The 19,172-nt window shown below is 46.6% G+C and overlaps 1 protein-coding gene across 4 annotated transcripts in view; it reads right to left on the reverse strand.

Annotated features, from left to right (window-relative positions):
• Positions 1-19,172, reverse strand: part of PIP5K1C (phosphatidylinositol-4-phosphate 5-kinase type 1 gamma) — a 49,973-nt gene that overhangs the window by 27,968 nt on the left and 2,833 nt on the right. Inside the window, exon 1 of one of the 4 annotated variants that reach the window (XM_032991300.2) lies at positions 2,999-3,356. The exons of the other annotated variants lie outside the window; for them this stretch is intronic. Within the exon in view, the coding sequence (XP_032847191.1) occupies positions 2,999-3,173 (175 nt within the window). The 5' untranslated portion in view covers positions 3,174-3,356. Of the gene's footprint in view, positions 1-2,998; positions 3,357-19,172 lie in introns of those variants that run through there. 4 annotated transcript variants of the gene reach the window in all.

Consider the following 19,172-nt stretch of genomic DNA (forward strand, 5'->3'; position numbering starts at 1 on the left):
GAACAGGAGCTCTGCTGCAGGAAGTTTCAAGACTTAACAAGCTAATTGAAATTATTCTTACCTGATTTGGTGCAGCTTAGTGAGGCTGTATTCAGAAATGTGACAAGTCGCTCTGGAAGGGGAACCCTGGGATGAAACCCCAACTTTCTGCCCTGCCTCTAGCTCATGCCTGGGTTTTGTAGTGCGTTTCACGCACGCTTGATCTGCTGCCTTCAGTTCCTCTCCTCACCTGCTCATGGCTTTGAGTGGACCCTGTCGCAACACATGAGCGCCTCTGGAGCCTTGGAAATTAATGCTTTGGTTGCAGCATTCAGCAATTCTCATCTCTAACTTAACATCTATTTTTTTCATATGCCTCTATTCACAGCCACAACTGCCTTGTCCATCCCTGCCACAATGTTGTCACCCCGCAGGACAGGGATTAATTTACTCCTGGAAATCCTCTGCACGTTTACTGTCCAACACGTAAAAGGATTCTCGAGTTTTAGCTCTACCATGCCAGAGAAGCACAAACCTACACGAGATGAGATAACCCACTCCTCCTCTTATACAATATATTGCAACAAATAAGTGTTCGGTCCTTTTCAGGCCCCTCACCCTCCATACACATACGCTTGATCGCTCGCTCCCAGTGAGCAAAGCGTAACATAGGCTGCCAGGAGGGCTCCTGCTCACAGAGCAAACCCTTGTCACTAGGTTCATCATCCGGCCTTATTGGTGCATCTGAACTCACAAAATGGTGCAGGGTTGGGGTTGGAGCAGCTCCCTTTGCTCCTCCAGGCCACAGCCTCCCTAGATGCTGTCAGCAGAAAAATGTAAGGGATGTCAGAAGTTAAGGAGTTAAAAAAAATTACCAGATCTTTGGGCTTAAAAGCAAATTTCATGAAAACCAGGAAATATTGCCATTGCTGTCCACAACACTGAATGAGTTTAAGTTAAAAATGTAGGCTTCAAGTTTCTTTTACATGCAGAGAGTAAATTTTAAAAACTAATCAAAGAAAAAAAAGAAGTCATTCTGATCTCTCAAAACCAGCTAAGTTGACTAGCAAAACCGCTTCAATATAAATCCAGAAAGAGCCATGAGAGGCTTCTATCCACTGAAAAGGAATTTCTTAAAGTTTACAAGCATCCAGCAGAAGCCTCTTTTAAGTTCTAAAAAAGAAGTCTTCTTTATAAGACAGATGTATACATGGACACATATATATTTATAAGTATTTGATGCTTTATGACACTCTAGAGAAGTCAAAGCAAATCTGGACTCCTTTCTTGGGTCAGAGATGGTGCTGCATCTTTAATAAAAGGTTCACTATAATAAAGTGTTTATGAGGAGATATACAATGTGACTGCAACTAAAAATACATTAGAATATAACACCACCTAAGCTCTTCAACTGGAGGCTGTACCAGTGTGACCCCTCCAAAAATGCAACACCCTAGAGGCTTGCAATCTGCCCCTCACTCTTAATAGGGGCAGTAGCAATTGCAATCAAACATGCCTAGCTTTCAAAGTACAGTTCTCCAAAAGTGCTGGACCAGCAGTTTACGTTTGTTGTTGCTGGATTTTTTTAATTTGTTCTTTGTTTTTAAACTACTGAGCTGACAGCAGCCTTTGCAAAACTGACATTTAATACTAACCCAGTGTAATCTGCTAGAAAGCTGTGAAATTCTGACAAGTCACACACACCCCCAAGATCTGGATCTAATTTTACACTTATTCAATCGAAAACAAGACAACATGACACACCTGAGCAACCCATTTAGATGAGAAGGTGAGGACTGCAACCAGGATGCTATGATTTATTGATCAGTCAGACCACTCTAAATGCAGCCCTGTCTGGTCAATGTATTATGTACAAAAGCATTAAGAAACAGAGTGCTAGGACACAAGCTGTTGAAGTTAAAGGCTATACACATGTAGCAGACGTGTTGCAGTCAAAATACAGAGAGAAAGTCTGGACATGAAATGCATCCATCAAGAGAGACAGCTGTTACTTCCTGTAAGGGACTGCTGATAAAAAGAAATTAAAATTAAGGGGGGGTGGGAGAAAGCAGTTCAGTGAAGATTCCAGAAAACACATCTCAGCTGAGAAGCAGCATCTGAGCTAGCACAGGCAGCCAGCCAGGGCTTCCCGACGAGCCGGCAGAAGCACCAGGCCATATCAAAAGGGAAAGGCAGAAAGCACCTCTGAATTTCTTCTGGCACTCAAAACGTGCAACTTCAGCGCCCAGCAAGCAGCACGCGGGAGCAGGTAGCCCAGGACAGTCCTTAGAGGGGAGGAGATACAACAGGGAACAGAAGCTGGACTCTCAGCAACCTCCTCGAGATGGCAGCTATTTACAGCCTGCCCTTCCCAGGCATCCAGGATGACCTACTTCTGATCATTCAACGTATTTTCTTCTCATAGAACACAATTGGATTAGGATGACAAACATCAAGTAAGCCACAATAGTAAATAAAAAGTTTGGGGCTTTTTCCCCCCTTAAATGCAGCATCTCTTGGCAGAAAGAGTTGTAGCTGACTGCTCTGAGCCTGGGTAACTGCTTCTGCCACTGGAGAACTTGTGGAAATAATACAGAAATAAAGCAATGTGAGATAAATTCTGCTTGTTACATAAAATCTACATATAGCCTTGATACCAAATTGTATCCATTTTTTCCCTGGAGCACTTGCTGACTGAATGAATTTTTGGGATCATCTACACAAAACTGGTGCTGGTTGAACCCAGCCTGAACTCTCTCCCTCCACTGTTCAGCTCCGTCCAGCTCAGCGCTCGGGCAAGACTTGCTCCATCCCTGCGGGAAAGCACAGCAAGAGGCAGGAGAGACCCTGCGCCACTGCACCTGCAGCACATACAGCTCCACATTCCTCAGGACAGTTTAGTCAACATCCAAAGTCCAGCAGCTATTTGCAGGCAGGTAGAAATACTGACAGCACCAGGCAATATTCAAAGTGGACTACCAGGAGCAGCCAAAAGATAAGTAATCCCATGTAATCTCACCTTGACTACGCTGCTCTCCTCCCTGTCCTCCGCTCCCGCTCACCACCCACACCAGCTCCATGCCTCCTTCTGCTGTTTCAAGCACGCAGGAACCACCTCCACTTTGTGGAGGGAAGATTACATTTGCAAACCACGATCTGCTGCACCTACTCTGTGGGCTGCACTCTCTTCCCATGCCCTTTGTCTTGTTTATTTGAGCATAAACTCGTTAAGGAAAGGAACAGCATGACTCGTACAAATTAAGGGAAAGAGCTTAATGTACCGTCTAGGTAGGAGGGGGCCTCGGGGCACTGCTGTGATACCTACCTGACAGCAGAGACAGAGCTGGGACAGAGCTGCTCCCTCCTTTCCACCCTGGGCGGCTTCTGCCCCCAAGCCCCCCCGTTAACCTGACGCGGGTGGGCAGCAGGAAGCCCCTGAGCCAGCAGTGAGCCCCGCACCTGGTCCCACCCCAGCCACCTCTTCCAGGTTTCTGCTGGAGGGTTTTGAACCACAAACCAGAGAAGCACTCTCCAGGCCGCTCAAAGCAAATCATCCAGCTTGTGGAACATCACCACTGCAAGGGACCGCCACAAAGGGATGATTCTGCAGTAAAGGCACCTACCAGCTTTTTTTTTTTTTTTTTTTTTTTTTTTCCCCTTCATTTTTATGCAGAAACTTTCTGCCTCAGAAATAAATCTGTTTATTCCAGTTCAGAAGACAGGGCAGAAGCTGAAGATGCAGGCGGGGAGTTAACACACATTCCTCCCTCAGCTGCAGGTGTGGGACCGCATCCTGGGCGCAGCCCTCTTCGCGGAGCCATACTGCTGAGCCAGGACATACCACGCTAAAACGTTTCCTTGACAACTCACCAGAAAAGTGCTTACAGCACTGAAGCCCAATTACAGTGAGGAACGAGTAGGACAAGACCAGGGAAATGAAATTTAAAAAGAACTGATTTGTTTTCTTGTCTTGGATCAGCTGCATGCAGAAAAAAAGGACAATTTCAGAGCGCCTAGCCCGCACCGTGTGACACAGCCGACAAAAAAGGAAAACAAAAATCTCATCAAGAGGAGCACACAATAGCTGACACCCAGGAGCGGAAAAGGCTGCAGCCGTTCAGCTCCACGTTCAGCTCTGTAATTATGCAATCCAATGGGATGTTCAGGCAAACATCTGCTAGATGGGAAAGGTACAGTCTTATCTGAACACAGTGTTCCTGCTCCCTTCCATGCCGGCGGTCACAGGAGGACTGCAGAGTGGAACAACACACGCGCCCCGGCATGTCCAGAGGGGCCGAGTCCTTCCCCCAGCCCATGTGGGCAGTGGAGGCAGAAAGGCAAGATGCTCCCAAGGTCAGACACCCCGACAGCGGCGGTAGGGATGCCAGCCTCTTCCTAGCCTCTGGCTTCTCTCTATTACAACCTTCAAGTCCAAATCTGCCTACCAGAATTCACAGCAAAGCTTGATTAGGATTAATTAGAGACAGCAAACATCACATCAGGAAGCTTAACCTCTGCAGGACAGAGCCAGCTCTCTGCGCCTGTGACGACACCCAGGAACAGTGGCACCACATTAAAACCATGATGCCAATTTAGAGCAAGGCCATAAAAGACTGAAGGACTTTGAAGTCACATTCTTCACAATCATCCAGAAGAGCTACAGCAACATGCAGTTGCTCACTTACCTTTGCTCGGGGTGGGATAAGCTCTGCATCCCCTACTCACGGGTACCAGCCCACCGACACAGCTCACTGGAGCATCTCCTGGCTGCTGGGAGAGCTGTACTTCAGCAGGGAGAAGACAGAGAACCTCCTGTTCCCTTTCTAGCTGAGTTGCAAAAATCTCGGGGACCAGAATGTAGTGCACGACCCCGGTCAGCCCGTTGTGTGTGTTCAGATGGAGTTTTCAGCTGCCACAAGGTCCAGGAGAGCCATTTCCAAACCCCAGGTCAGAGAAGCACAAGACAGCTTTTCAAAGGCTCGGTCCAGAATTCACTTCCCTCCTTTGTTTTCCGAGCATTGCTATCTCCCTGCCCACAGGCTCCTGCCTAAAAGCAGGATTCAGCACTTTTAATGTGTCCAGTGTCCCACCTCTGTGCAGGGAAAGGAGCTGCATCCTCCATTATGCCATCTTCCAAGTGCCACTAAAAGAGGGAGAAGTGTGAGCTGACTAATCTGAGGTTACACACCGCTTGCCAGAGCAGTTATTCTGCCCCAAATAAAGAAGATTTGTAGTGTGGCATGGCTTGGTGCTTCAGCTGCATGAGGCTTAGCATCAGACCTCAGCACCTCCCAGCCAGGTAGGGATTAGTGCTGCTGGAGGCTCCTCTCCACCATCTGACATTTGCAACTCGCTGTCTCTGCCAGGCTGCTACCCGGCACCGGACAAGGAATCGGTGTCTGGAGAAAGGATAACTTCGCTGTAGACAATCCCAAAACTTCTTAAGCTGATAAACAGCACCGGATATTGTTACTGAGAGGGCAAAACCGCTTTAACAAGAGAGCAGGACGATGCCTTTGCACAACATCAGCTTGGTTCCCTTTACCATATTGCTTCTCTGGGTATCCCTCCAAAGGATCTCAGCCTGTCTTGGGAGAGCACTAGCAAGTCAAAGCAATAATTCAAGTTGCTTGTAGGAGCAGCATGGCAGACACAAAGAGTGCTGGACTGCAAACTATACGAGACAGTGACAAACTATCCCCCCCTATTTCATCTCAGTCATTTCTCACAGAGGGTTCTGCAGCTAAAAGAAGTCAGCACCTCCGATCCAGGAGGGAAGGGTCAGATTGTTTTTTGCTTCCGCCATTTAAAAGAATCTTCCTATAGATGTTACTTGACAGAGAGCTTACTCTCTTTGCTCATTCACCATCAAGGATTATTCCCAGACTAAATTATATTAAAATAGAAGAATGCAACTCAAGAAAGATAGCCACCTTCCCAAATTTTCCATTTTCTGGCCTTCTAAAAGATGTGTTGAAGTCCAGTTACCACAGTCACAGCAGGTCAAGAAATATACTTGAAGTTTCATAATAACCACCTACCACAATACCAGGATATACAGAAGTTACCACTGTGAGCACAGCTTTAAAACTGTGGGAGCTCAGCATCCCAACCAACAGCATCTCCAAAGGAAAACCAGTTGTTTTGTCTGCAGACCACCCTTCAAAAGTCATCCTGAAGATGCACCCGGATTTTTAATGAGTGGAGTATTTCCTGATTTACTCCGTAGCCAAAGCTCCTTGGCTAAATCCTCTAAGATTTAATTCCATTCTTGCTAATGTCGCTTGACAGAGATTTTCCAAGGGTGCTCAAACACTGAAGACTGGAAAGGGGATTTCAGAATGGGGTCGCATAAAACATGCGTCATTGGATATAAAGTCCTTTAGCTAGGCTGCTCACATCAGGTTGAGTAAACTCTCCTTCAGAAAACACTTCCAGGTCACCACAGGTGCTGCTGACAACACTGCAATGTGCACAAGTACACAGAGATTTGCATCATAACGCTGAGAACAAGGTCTGGGTGGGAGAGGAGGTGGGGGACATCTGTAACTTCCATCCATTTCAAAAACAGATGTCGAGGCAAAAGCATCAGGTTGAATTTGTGGACCTGTTTTTAGAGGATGGGTTTGTGATACAGCCCCTCAAAGAGCATGCCCTCTATGAAATTCAGGCAGCTTTCAAGTTGAGCAGGTCCCACTGAAAAAATGCAGTTAAAAAGACATGCTAGGCAAAGTAGACTGGGGATACAACTTTGTTCGAGAGATCTACTTCTAAATAAACCTAACCTTTTGCAGCCGTAACAACTAGATGTTCAAGCTCTCCAGGCTGCATGCACATCTCATCCGAGCTTATTAGGCACCAAGCTATCAGAGATTTCTTGGCCTCATTCAAAATTAACTAGCCCAACTCACAAGTGGCAGAAGGCCAGGTCTGGCTGGTGTTTTGCTGCTTCCCATCAGTGCCCTCTACCCTTGTCACAGCACCCTGCCACCCACACCCTCGTCCTGCACAGGCAACAGATTACATGCAGCCCAGCCAAACCCTGTGGCAAGCCACAGCCAGCTCTTTTGGAGCAAACCCTGCTTAATCCATCCCAGCTACTGCAAATACTTTCTACCAGATAGCTCCTATCCCTCCCTGGACGTGGCAACAATTCCTCTCTCCCCAGATTGAGGGGGCTGGTACCCAGGAAGGGTCCCAAGCCTCCATCTCTCCTCCGTCAGGGCTCTGTGAGCAAACGCCCCCCGCAGCAGCAGCTCTGGACAGACCACATGCATTGTGAGACCCAAGGAGGACCTCTAGGGCAGAAGCTACTGCCACAAGGCATGGGGGGGCCGTAGATTAAGAATATATTTAAATTATTGTTCACCACAATGCTCTTTTCCCACCAACCTTGTTAAGTCCATTTCTGCTCTCTGCAACTAGAGTGTTTCAGTCGGGTGCTCCTGCTCTGTTCTAACAAAGGCACCTGAACAGATGGAACAAAACAAGCCACAGCAGAACAAGCTCAAAAAATGAAGTGTGCTGCCAAAAATCATAACTCAAAGTTTTAGCAAGTAGTCTCTTCTCTCCCTGAGATCCTGGCTGAAGCATGGCAGCTAATGACTCAGTTATCAACCAAAAATAAGTTACCTAAAAAATAATGAAATTTTTAAGAGCACTTCTAGAGCTCTTAGTTGGCAATACAAACAGGTGAGACAGACGTAGATGGCAGGAAGAGATGACCTGATGCCTGTGCTGGACTACAAGCACGTTTCACTTGCATTACACTGACAATCATGGACAGCCTCCTCCAATGCAGGTCACCACAAGCAGAAGGACAGGCTCCTTCTGGCACAGACCTGCAGCTTGCTCAAAAGCTGGGTCAGTAAAGCAGCTTCTCCAGCCCAGCCTGGAGGATTTTCACTTGGAGGCTGAGCCAGGCATTCATTACTTCTATTTAACCAAGTGCAGCTATGTCCATTTATTTACTCATTTGGGAACAACCTCTGATCCAGACTCTGTACAGGTATGTGTCCAAACTAAAGATGAAAAAGAACAAAGAGCAAAATCCAAAAGAGCACTGAGGCTCCCGAAGTGCTGCGCAGGCAGAACTGAAGCCCTGATTACCCCCAAACTCCCAAAGGCACCCTGGGTGCTGAGGCCACTTCAGATTTCTGGCACTGTTTCGCCAGAGGCTGCCGCACACGTTCATACCCAGTTCAGCCACAAGCCCTTGGCAAGCAGCACCACCGTTTGGGGTTCAGAAGAACGGAGACCACGGTCAGTGCCAAGCTGTGCACCAGGCAAGTGTTGCACTTACCCTTTGTATCCTGCCCTTACACCACTTGCACGGGATATAGGAGTGGTCAAGGTCCTTCTGAAGTCATTTTGTGGTTTCTAGGATGTGTTTGATAGCAGACTGTTATTAGGTGAAAGAAAACAAGTTACCATGGAGTGAACCACAGCCAGTTGGGTCAGCTCTTCCAGCTTTCCAGAGCCCCCAGCTCTTGGTCTGTAGGTTTTGAAGCAGCCCTGCTTCAGCGAGAATGTGGAGAAAGGCATTCATTAAACACAGAAAGCTACAACTGAAGAACATCAGGCTGCAAAGACAAGTGACCATTTTGGGAAGAGCCCACATAGCTCATACACATGCATTGATGTAAAACTCTGTAAGCTCGAGGTACAACTGAGAACAACTTCTGGTCTCACAGGTCCCAAACAGAGTCCTGAACCATGAACAACTTAACTCCTGAGCCCTTCTCAGGGCTTTATTTAACATCTGCTCCTGATAGAAGGGAAAACTGGGGATGCCTTATGAAGAACAGGCAAAGAATAAAGTAATTCAAGACAGCAGCACCAAGTGAGCTTCAGTCTAGCATTTCTGAACCACACAGCAGAATCTCACAGGATCTTTAATATTGTTTGCTAAGACTTCAATAAAACCAGAAATTAAGTAGTTCCCCTGAACACTAAAAGGCTGGATCAGCCAAACACACACTGCCACTGACTTGTGAAGGACCAGGGGGGTCACCACAATCTGCTCCTGCATTTGGAGAGAAACAGAAACCACGGCCAGGCATGCAAACATCATGTGTTCTCTCTGAAAAGCATCTCCAGGAGAACAACCCAGCCTCTCGCTCAGGTTTTCCCTCTCCACTCTGCTGGTAGCTGCCAGCTCTCTGTTCTATGACGGTGACACGCATTGCGGGGTGGGAGGAAGCGAGACACAAGTGTGTGGTAATGCTGGCCAACAGCTACGTAACAGCTCTCAATGGGGAATAAAATCCATGGGAAGTCCTAAGGCTTAAACTCTACATTTCCTGGCTCCCAACCCAGTAATCTCCTTCCAGGCCAGATGGCTCAAGCCTATAGATCCATACCCACCGAGCAGCAGAGCTGCTCCGGCCTCGCCAGTGAGGTCAGAGAGACTTTAACAGCTGAGTTATTTTTACAAAGCACAGCAAAATGGACATTAGAAGGCTTAGAGCAGTTAGGTGCCGATGGCTTTTCATGGGAAGAAAATAGGGCAGGTCTGATGAAGCAGAACCATCCCGCAGATACTGCAACACCTTTCAAGGATGGACCTGACTGAGCCCTGAAGTTCTGGATGGGGCAGTACTTCTTGGTTTCCTCCTCACCAAAATGGGTGCAGCAGTTTTTCCAGAACTTAAAGGCCAGCCGTAAGGCAAAAGATGTTTGGAAACAATCATCCTGGCACGTCAAAACAACCAGAAGCAGGAGCTCTAATAGAAAACATTAAACAACAGGCAACACTTGCCACTTCTGCCTGTAATATATTCCTTTTCCATTTAGATGAGCAGCTGTCATTCAGGCACATCTTATCCCTCCTTCCTGCAGGCCTTGGATTAAGTGGTTCTTTACCCTGCCTTACCCTTACAGATTAAGTTGTTTTTCACCTGACCTCATAGGAAAACTTGCATTTAAATTTAATTTCTTCAGATACTGTAAAAACCCACCTTGTTCCTCGAGGTTACCGTTTGCTCTTCATGCTTGCTGGTCACCCTCCAGCCTTCTTGCGCTCATAATTTTCAGTTTAGAAAAAAAATTAAAAATAAAACCAATATTTGTGTTTTAAAATCTGGGAGTTAGGGAAGTCACAGCATCTCTCAGATTGCTTATAAACCTTAAATCTCAATACCTCATGAAAGCTCATGCATCGCCATCCTACCAATACAAAACCAGAGCTTCCACTTATTAAATGAAGTTCCTCCTGAATCACCACTTTCTTCAGAGCTGACTGAGTCCTGACAAGCAGTCCAATACCAGCATTTAATCTTGGGAGCATCTTCAATTTAATATCAGCCTATATTGGCCACCTCTGCATAAGGGATATGATGGGCAACCCGATTTATTATACCAAAGTGAAACAGATAAGGTAATTGCTGTCTTTAACTGAAACATAACTGTCTTGTCTGACAACATGCAGTTTTTTTGCTTTATTTTCAAGACAGACCCATGTTTATCAGGACTTCAAGGCTCTCTGCAAGGGAGCTGCAGTGAAGACTGCAATTATACAGAGGAAATGCAAAAGGCTGATCCGTGAAAGAAGCCGCAGAAGCAATTAGCAGTTTCAGGATATTCGCTCCTTCAGTTTCTCATTTTCTGGCATTACCAGCCCAGAAGCCTCTTTCTCAACAGAGCGTCCTAGATAGTTAATCCACCAGTGATTCCTACTTCATACCAAAACGAAAACAAACATCCAACCCTCAGACCAAGGTGGAGAACAACTGTGTCACCCTTTCTCTTCCATCAAAATTAATTTAAGCCTGAAGAGATGCTGGTTTGAGAGGAAGTATCCTGGGATTAAAAAAACCCAAAATAGTATGTATATCAAGAGCTACAAAATGCGGCACAAAATGCATCCCCTAGAAAAACTGAATTATCTTGTAACATAAATTAACATTACAGGAAAAAAAAAAAAAGTAGTAAATTAAGCAAAGGCAATTGTTAGCCTTCCAGATTTCAGTTCTGATCACTGAACAAACAGTCCTTACCAACACAAAAATTATCCCATAACATGTGCTATTTAAACCCACAAATAATCACCACCTGTTAGGCCAAACTTAAAAACTTTGCCTTATTTCTGGATTCCACCTAGGCATGTGTTTGCCCTGTAACTGAGGAGCATGTCATTTAACACTGACAAGTACAGCTTCAAGACAGTATAATTTCCCCCCGTCTTTGTTCCAGCTTTAGAGTTAGGGTCTATTTTACATCTCTATTGTTTGCATTTCTGCCAGCAAATTCTACGCCGTTTTGTACGCTGCCCCTGTCAACATGCACACAGACAGATGGCGAGAGCAGCACCAAATACATACAGAAAGGAAAACTGTCATTTTAAAGACGGCACCCATTTAAAAGCAACATTTAGAGAAGACAAGCGGTTTCAGGTATTACATCTGCCCTCTCAGCAGCACGTAGGACTTCTGATCACATTACTCCTTCCTCTTGGCGTGGGGATGCACATGCTGCAGAACCACCTGCATGGACAGAAACTGTGAAATCAAGAAATCAGAGAACCAAGTTTCACATCAGCATCTAAATGGAGTGACTGACTGCATGAAGTGCCATCAGGCACACATTCAGGGAAGGAGCACTCAACCAGATGATGATTTTAGCCAGCTGCCTCCCTCTGAAAAATGTAGTAATGGACAATTTTGCCTTGAAAAATCCACAAAATTTGGTCCATCAGATGCGCAAAGAGGCTATATAAAGAAAACTACTGCAGCATCTTTGTCGTCAGCTACTGTATCCTGCCCACACAGGGCCTTTGGCAATATTTTGGTTGTGCTACTGCCTGGGTCACAGAAAGCACCGAACATGACAAGCAAGCATTAAGTCACTGGCAAATTTTCCCTGTCTTTTTACAGCAGTTAGAAAAGCACCATCACTTCTGCCTTGTGTTAGAGTCTTCCCTCTCCACACATTAACGAGCATGGTAAATGCCACCAGCGGCACAAAGCCAGTGTGAACTTCAGTTCTCAACGCTTCTAGGAATCCTGCAGGAAGAAACCAGGCCACCCAACTAGTGGCAATGGGAGACTCCAGCTAATCACCTTCATATTACTTTGTAAATGGAACCTTGCATTTCTAGGCCTTATGCCAAGCCTGGAGGTTTTTCTTCAGTCCCTCAGGTCTTCAGGACCTCGAGTAAAATCAATGGGCATCAGAGGTGACACTCAGCCGAAGTCGGGCTGCCAGAAGCTGACCCACTTCAGACAAAATGGTAATGAAACTGAAAAGGCTCCAAGAGCAGACAACCAGCTGTGCCTCATCTCAGCTGTTGTAACCCCCAAGATCTTATTGACTGTGTGGACACTGCAAGTGAGTGGTACATACTGCTGGTGGTGCTTCCATCGCTGACGTACACACGGACGACATCAGATGTTTTGAGGTACAGCAGCCTGCTGTGAGCCTTGCAGAACTTGAGATGCATCTTGAGCTTTGGGAAGATTTCATAAAATCTCTCAAAACTTGCCAATTACATAAAAATATTTCTCAAGTGCTCCAAAACCTTTGCGAACTGCATTGACGCACCAACCAAAATTGCTCCCAACTCTCAAGTTGCTCAGACCGGTGCCAAGTGGCCTTAATTACCTGAGCTCATACAGCCCTGAATGAAAAATGAAAATCCATACACAGGCCTTCTGAACCAAACTCTAATTACTGGAGGGCTGAAAGGACTAGGATTAGAAACATGTTTATACAGGTATTCACGCAATAACTGAAGCAGTACTGTAACTGCACCGCTGCCCGATTTCAAGTGGAAAAAAAACCAAGTATATATCCAAGAGCTCAGGAGGATGCTGTTAATTGCCCTTTGAACAGAATCAGTTCCACCCACAAATCAGGAATTCCACCCTAAAAAAATAACTGGGAACGCTCTGAAGCCATTCATTTCATGCACAGAAACACTATTCTGCTCTACTGTTAGAGAGAATTTTTTTTTTTTTGATAGGTAATAAACTAATAGAAAAGCCTGCAAAGATCACAAAATGTTCCAAAGGTAGAAAGCAGCAAAGCGAAGGTTGTCCCACCTCACTGTCACCCCGCAGTGCACGTGGCTGGGACCATCTCCCATCCCACAGGAAGGGAAGATGGAGAGCATATTAAGATGACCTACATCACTCCATCTTTAAATATAAGGCAGCATCTCTTTTATTCTACCTACCCCACTCCTCCCTATCCTTCCTGACCCAAATGGGGTTGAGCAAGACACCCTCTGCTCTGGTGGCACATGTGCAGGTAGAGTGCATCCAGCCTTAACCAGGGAGGCAGAAAGTTTGTGCATCAAACCTGAACTTACAAGATACGGACTTTGCAAATGATGCTCTTTTAATGGAAATTATGTGCATTTTTCACATCAGTCCTCAACTCCAACAGGTTGTGCTTCGCTGGTCCCAGTGGCCACCTCAGCCACTGGAGATATGGGCCTTAATTTACTTGGGCTGACAGAACATAAAGCAGCAACTGAGAATGGCAAACTCCAAGGGGAAGAAAGTATAACCAGCAATTTAAACATCTTGCCAGACAGCAAATGAAAGGGGAAAATAATCTTGACTAATTCTACTCTTGCAGAATCGTAACATGGTCACCAGCATAGTCTAACACATCCTGATCTGTCCAGAGTTTGAGTTACATTAAGGACAGGCTTCTAACACCAGCCTTGCCAAACAACTGTGTGAACTCAGTTACCCAGTCTCAAAAGCAGCAGATCTCTTTGCCTCCTACGGAAAAAACATGGAACAGCTGGGGAATTACTCTGAATTACTAGATTCAGTGAAAGAGTAGGGACCTGACTGGCTCCCAGCCCAGCACTCCTCTTCCTCTGCTGATGAGCTGCCTTTCCTCTGGGAGCTCAGTGCTGGTTGAGGTCAGAGCACTCCCAGATCTTCTGGAGAAGTTAGGAGGTATCTACGGTGGTACAGGAACACAGAGAATTTGAATCTGAAGAGTCAGTAGTTTGACAGAGCCTCATCAGAGAAAGCATTGCCAAGTTTTAATGAAGACTTATTAACTACTCTGGCTACAAGGACCCTGAAAGCAGAGAAGTGATTCTGCAGGAGCCACCAAGCTCCACGTGAGAGCGTCACTCAGCAACAGCTACCGCAGGCACCAACGGGACCACTGCAAATCCAGAACGCAGAAGCAGTGAAGTCTTAACAGTGGCAGCTGGAGCACAAGACAGAAGCTGAATTAAACATCATTCCCCTGCACGGCTGGGAGAGATTTAATGTTATGCAGTAAAATGAAAAGCAGTGTTTGAGCTGCTTGGGAGTTTGACCGATACCAAGCTCCCCACCAGCCCACCTCACTAACGGTACTGTCCCAACAGCACGCTGCCACGTTTTAATAACTGCAGACAAAGCAAAGCTGCCTTCTTATCATCCGCTAATTCCTCTGAGTTCGGGAGATTGAGCTGTTTCACACAGAACAAAGACATGAACTTGCTGCATGTGGTGTTCCCATGCTCAGCTAACCTCCAGGCCCTTTCAGAAGCAGCAGCACATGCCCAGGTCGGACTTGTGACAAACCCTGGGCCATAACCTGGTTTCCTTTGCCAGATCAATGAACACCTTGTGCAGCAGAAGCAGCTACAGGTGTGCCACCGGAACATGGGCCCTTCCCTTCCAAACACTACTGGCACAACAGGCTGGTCTGCAATGGTGTAGACACCAGAGAATCAAAAAGCCAGTTTGTAACTTCTCTTTTCTCCTGGGAAGTCTTTCCCACCCTCTCCAATAGTAATTTTCAGCAAAGAGAACATGCAGATTCTGCTAATTACAGAGGAGATGAGGACTGTGCCCCTTTGATGAGTCTGCAAAGCATTTTACACTCCTCACACTGAATGCGAACCGTACAGGCAGTGATTGGACATTGTGAGGTTTGCTTTCTGCAGCTCCAGATCTAATGGCTGCAAAGCAGTGCAATTATCCAGAGGGACAGCTCTTCCAACAGTTATTTGCCAGAGATTCAACTGTACAGAATATGCGATCTCCATGCTATATAGTAATGCTGCTATTCTTCAAATATCAATTATTTCAGCCTGTTTCTCTGTTACAGTAACTATTTAAGAGAACCCTTCACATTACACACTGACTTTCTAGCTGTATGTATTTGTATTTTTTAAACAGAATTCAGGAAGAGTGGTGGTTTCGCTGTATTCAAAGAAAGCTGGAAGAGAAGCAAAGGTGCTAAGTCGTACAGTGAAAGACTTGCAGCCTCTCCCCAGAGCTGTGAGGTGATGAAACAAGTCATAGTTAGTAGTGACCAGCGACATCGGACAGCTTGTGAACACCAGAGCAACAGAACACGTTGAAGCCACCAGATTTCCTCACTGCCACAGCACATACTCTGACTCAGCCTGGGTCATTCACCGCAAGCCAGTGTACAAACCCACACGTAAGCTGGGGAAGCCACAAGAACACGTGATGGAAGACGATGACACTTAATTAGGGGTTGACAGCATTTTCTGTTTAAATATGTGGGTGAGAAGAGACGAAGTGACAGAAAAGCTGGTCCGATCACTTTTAGCTTTTTAATCACAGAAAACGTTTCCCAGAAAGTCCCAAGGTTAACTCAGCTACTGGTAACATTAAAAAACGCAAGCAAACAAGCGCCAGGCCACTTCGGAACAGAGTATTTCTGAGATGTACCTAAAGGAGGAAAAGCCCCGGCATTACCTTATTACCACTGGCTCCTGTGGGGCTACCTGGAGAGGCCAGGCTCCCCTTGCAGGGACTGGGTCTGCGGGTTACGCGGAGAGGAGGTGGTGAGCCCGGGAAAGCAGCAGATGCTTTTCCTTTTGGCACGCAGCTCCCCGGGCGGGTAGGCGAGCAACGCCGGGCTGCTCTGCTAAGGTCAGTGCCAGTAAGGATCAAAACAAAACTCACTTCACACCCGCTATCAGTTTGGGTTTTTTACATGACCCTCTTTCTTGTGCTTTTGCTGTTTCATTTCAGCATTAAACGGCCTTTCGTTTCCAGTCCCTTGCAGTGCCTTCATTTACCTGTCTGCTGTGCTCCTGTCATGTCACTGCCGTGAGTGCATTCATGCAGCTGAACGGACGGGCAGCCCTGTGCAGGCAGCACACGTTTCCATTATAACATCCTTCCCGTTAGAGGAAAACACAAGTGGGTACACTTGCTTGTTGGATGAACATAGCACAGTGCATCATCAGTAGGCAGCAAATGCAGAGAGAGTGCTTGTGCCAGAAATTCTGCTTTGCCAAAGACTTATAGAAAATTACAATAATTTGCTCCTTTGAGTTTCTGCACCAGCCACAGATGGATTCAGAAATGACAAAACACCACACGGAGGTATTGCCCTGCTAGTAGCTACTTACTGGGAACCCACACCAAACAACTAGTGCTTTGCACCTGCATAATGCTTTAAAAATAGTTTCTGCCTAGCCCCATGGACAGGATCACAGATGTCCTGTCTGATGTGACTAAGAAATTCTGTTCTTGGGCACATTCACAAGTCAACCCAGCTTGCAGGCCTAGAAAGCAACAGCTTGGGAGATAGCTGAGGGAGAGTGACACCGTCAACTGCGTTATTAAACAAAATTAAATTTAAAGAGGACGATCGGAAATTTTGGTTAGAGATCTGGAAAGACTTAATGGGAAACAAAAAACCCCATCTAGGCCACCTTCTACTGTTCTGCTGCTGTTTTTTTATGAGTTCAGTCAACCTTCTCCCTACACATGTCTTCAAGAAAAGGAGGTGCCAAGGCCTCCACTTTAAACTTTCCAGAGTCTAGAGAGCATGACTTAAAACCAGCAGGCTGCTCTGATACCTGCTGCTCCTGCCAGCAGCTCCCCCAGCACGGGAGATCAGGGATGGCACATCCTTGGGATCAGACCATCCGGGGAGGTCAGGACTTCTTTGGCTCCTGCTTTCCTGCAGCCAAGCTATGAGAGGGAGCATCTCGGGCGAGCAACATGACCAGTAGCTCTGTCCCTGCGCTGCCGGTGGGAGCAGAGCGTGTGAACCAGCCTGCTGAAGGTCACTCCTGCCTAAACACAGCCAAACCCTCCTTGCACTGGGAATTAGCAAACATTTCCCCCTCCAGCTCTGCTTCCGACATTCCCCAGTGCAGTGCAAAAGACGTGATGTTTTCTGACTTGCGAGTCGCAAGTTAATTATACCCACATAACGCCCGCAGTTCTCGTATGCACAGATGGGAACTGATCTTGTGCCGGTAAGGTCCCAGAGAACACGTGGGTACCGCATCCATGTCGGGCGTGAGGCACCTGCCAGGCATCTATAGATTAATCCTGGTCTACAGGAACCTGCTTGGCAGCCCAAAAAGATGGATGGGAATAATCAAATGTGACCGAGATATAAGCAGCACGCAATGAGAAGGGCTCTCCGAGCCTTTGTCAGGGTAGCGCACAGCTATGGCAGACCTATTTCTGGACTCAATTGGTTGTGACTGAAAGACGTGTTCATGAAGAAAGTGAGCACTGGAATTCCTGCTGCTGCTTTTCAGGCTGCAGCCACCTTATATGGGAAAATCATATTTAATAAGATTGTGCATCTGGCAAGGGCCCATAACGGTCATGTCAGTGAATCACTTCAATAATCGTTTTTGCACTGCTCATACTAAATCCACTCAGGTCATTCCCTGAGGAGCCCTTCTGGAGAGGCCCAGCGACCTTCCCAAGTGGGACACAGCGGCAGCAGATTTGCCAGCAACGGATCCAGCAGCAGTGTAACAGGCTATTATATACAGGTCAAAGCCAAATGCTAGTTAATGAAAATTAGATTAATCATTCTTCGTCCTGGGTTCCTGGGGATTCATTCTCCAGCCTGTCCTGACACCGATACAGACGGGCTCAGCATCCTTCAGGGCAGTGCCCAGACCTCCTGGCCGTACACATATCGCCCTTTGCAGCTCCCGGGCCCCATAATCCCAGCTTCCCTATTTGTTTCTAGCCAATTCATATCTTAAAGGACAATTAATTTGCCAGAGCAGCCTGAATTCTATTTTCATTGCCTTCCTCCTTCCCTGCAGCTGCGCTGTGACTTATTGACTGTGAAGTAACTGCAGGGTCTTTAAAAGTTCAAGGCGCAGGGTGTTTTTCTGTCTGTTTTTGCCTAGCTGACTCCCTCTGTAATCATCTTCGCTAGCACCATTTCACGGGAAAGAGGCATGTGACATCCAGCTAAGCTGTGAACCATAATCATGCTGTGGATGATGTTTACATTTGATTTTTCCTCAAGCTGATAAACTCTCTCCAATTTCCCTCTCCATCACGTTGGTATGGATTGAACTGCTTGTGTCCCACAGGGTGGAATTCTTCTCTTATCTCTAATCTGCTCACTCAAAAAATTGCTTCCAGCAACCCTTCAAAAGTCACTTCAAAGTTATCATTGCAAAGAGGGAAGGGCTGCAATACCGTTCTTTGTCTGTCGCAATCAACACGCTCCCAGTGCTTTTTGCAGACAGCCTTACAGGTGCTGCCAGCATCCAGCACGCTCAGCACCACTGGCTGGGGCCAGGGATCTCCACTTTGCTATCTCCAGCTCTGGGTACAGTAAGACAACTGTTGAACAAGAGCATAAATACTTGTTAAATCATTTCAACTCCCTAGAGCAGAGGAATTCAACCCTGAAAAAGATGGAGGCTTCTGCCCAGGCTCTAAGCCATAAATGATGAGCAGACTGCAACCCATGTAGCAGAGGTGAAAAATGGAAATAAATGGGACATCAACTTTGCTTCCCCATCAGGCCAAGAATTTACACCTTTGCATGGAGATGGTGGAAACCAGCTTTGCAATCAATTTTATACCAACAGCTCTCCAATAACTTGAGCCCCCTTGGGTAAAAGGAGGTTTCCAAACAGAGGTCCCCGGGCTGCACCCAGGTAGAAGGATGGTAATGTGTCCTCTGCTCACCCAACCATTTCTGGAGTCGGGGCACTCCAGCCAGAATGATGCGGTGCTCACCTGTCACCTCACACGCACACGGTGTCTCTGCACACTGCCTATGCTCCTGCCAAAAGCTCTGCTATCTGCACCAAAACCAGCGAGCAGTCCTTTACACTCCCTGCAGCCCCTGCCCAGGGCAAGGGGAGGAGGCACAGTAGCCATCAAGCCATTTACACCCATCAGATTTTGAAACTCCCTTTTCAACAACAATGGTTACAAAACTTCTAAAAACCTCAAAGCAAGGTTCTCAGAAGG

This window comes from Tyto alba, unplaced genomic scaffold (assembly GCF_018691265.1).
Source record: "Tyto alba isolate M040663 unplaced genomic scaffold, T.alba_DEE_v4.0 Super-Scaffold_20000042, whole genome shotgun sequence".
Lineage (NCBI taxonomy): Eukaryota > Metazoa > Chordata > Aves > Strigiformes > Tytonidae > Tyto > Tyto alba.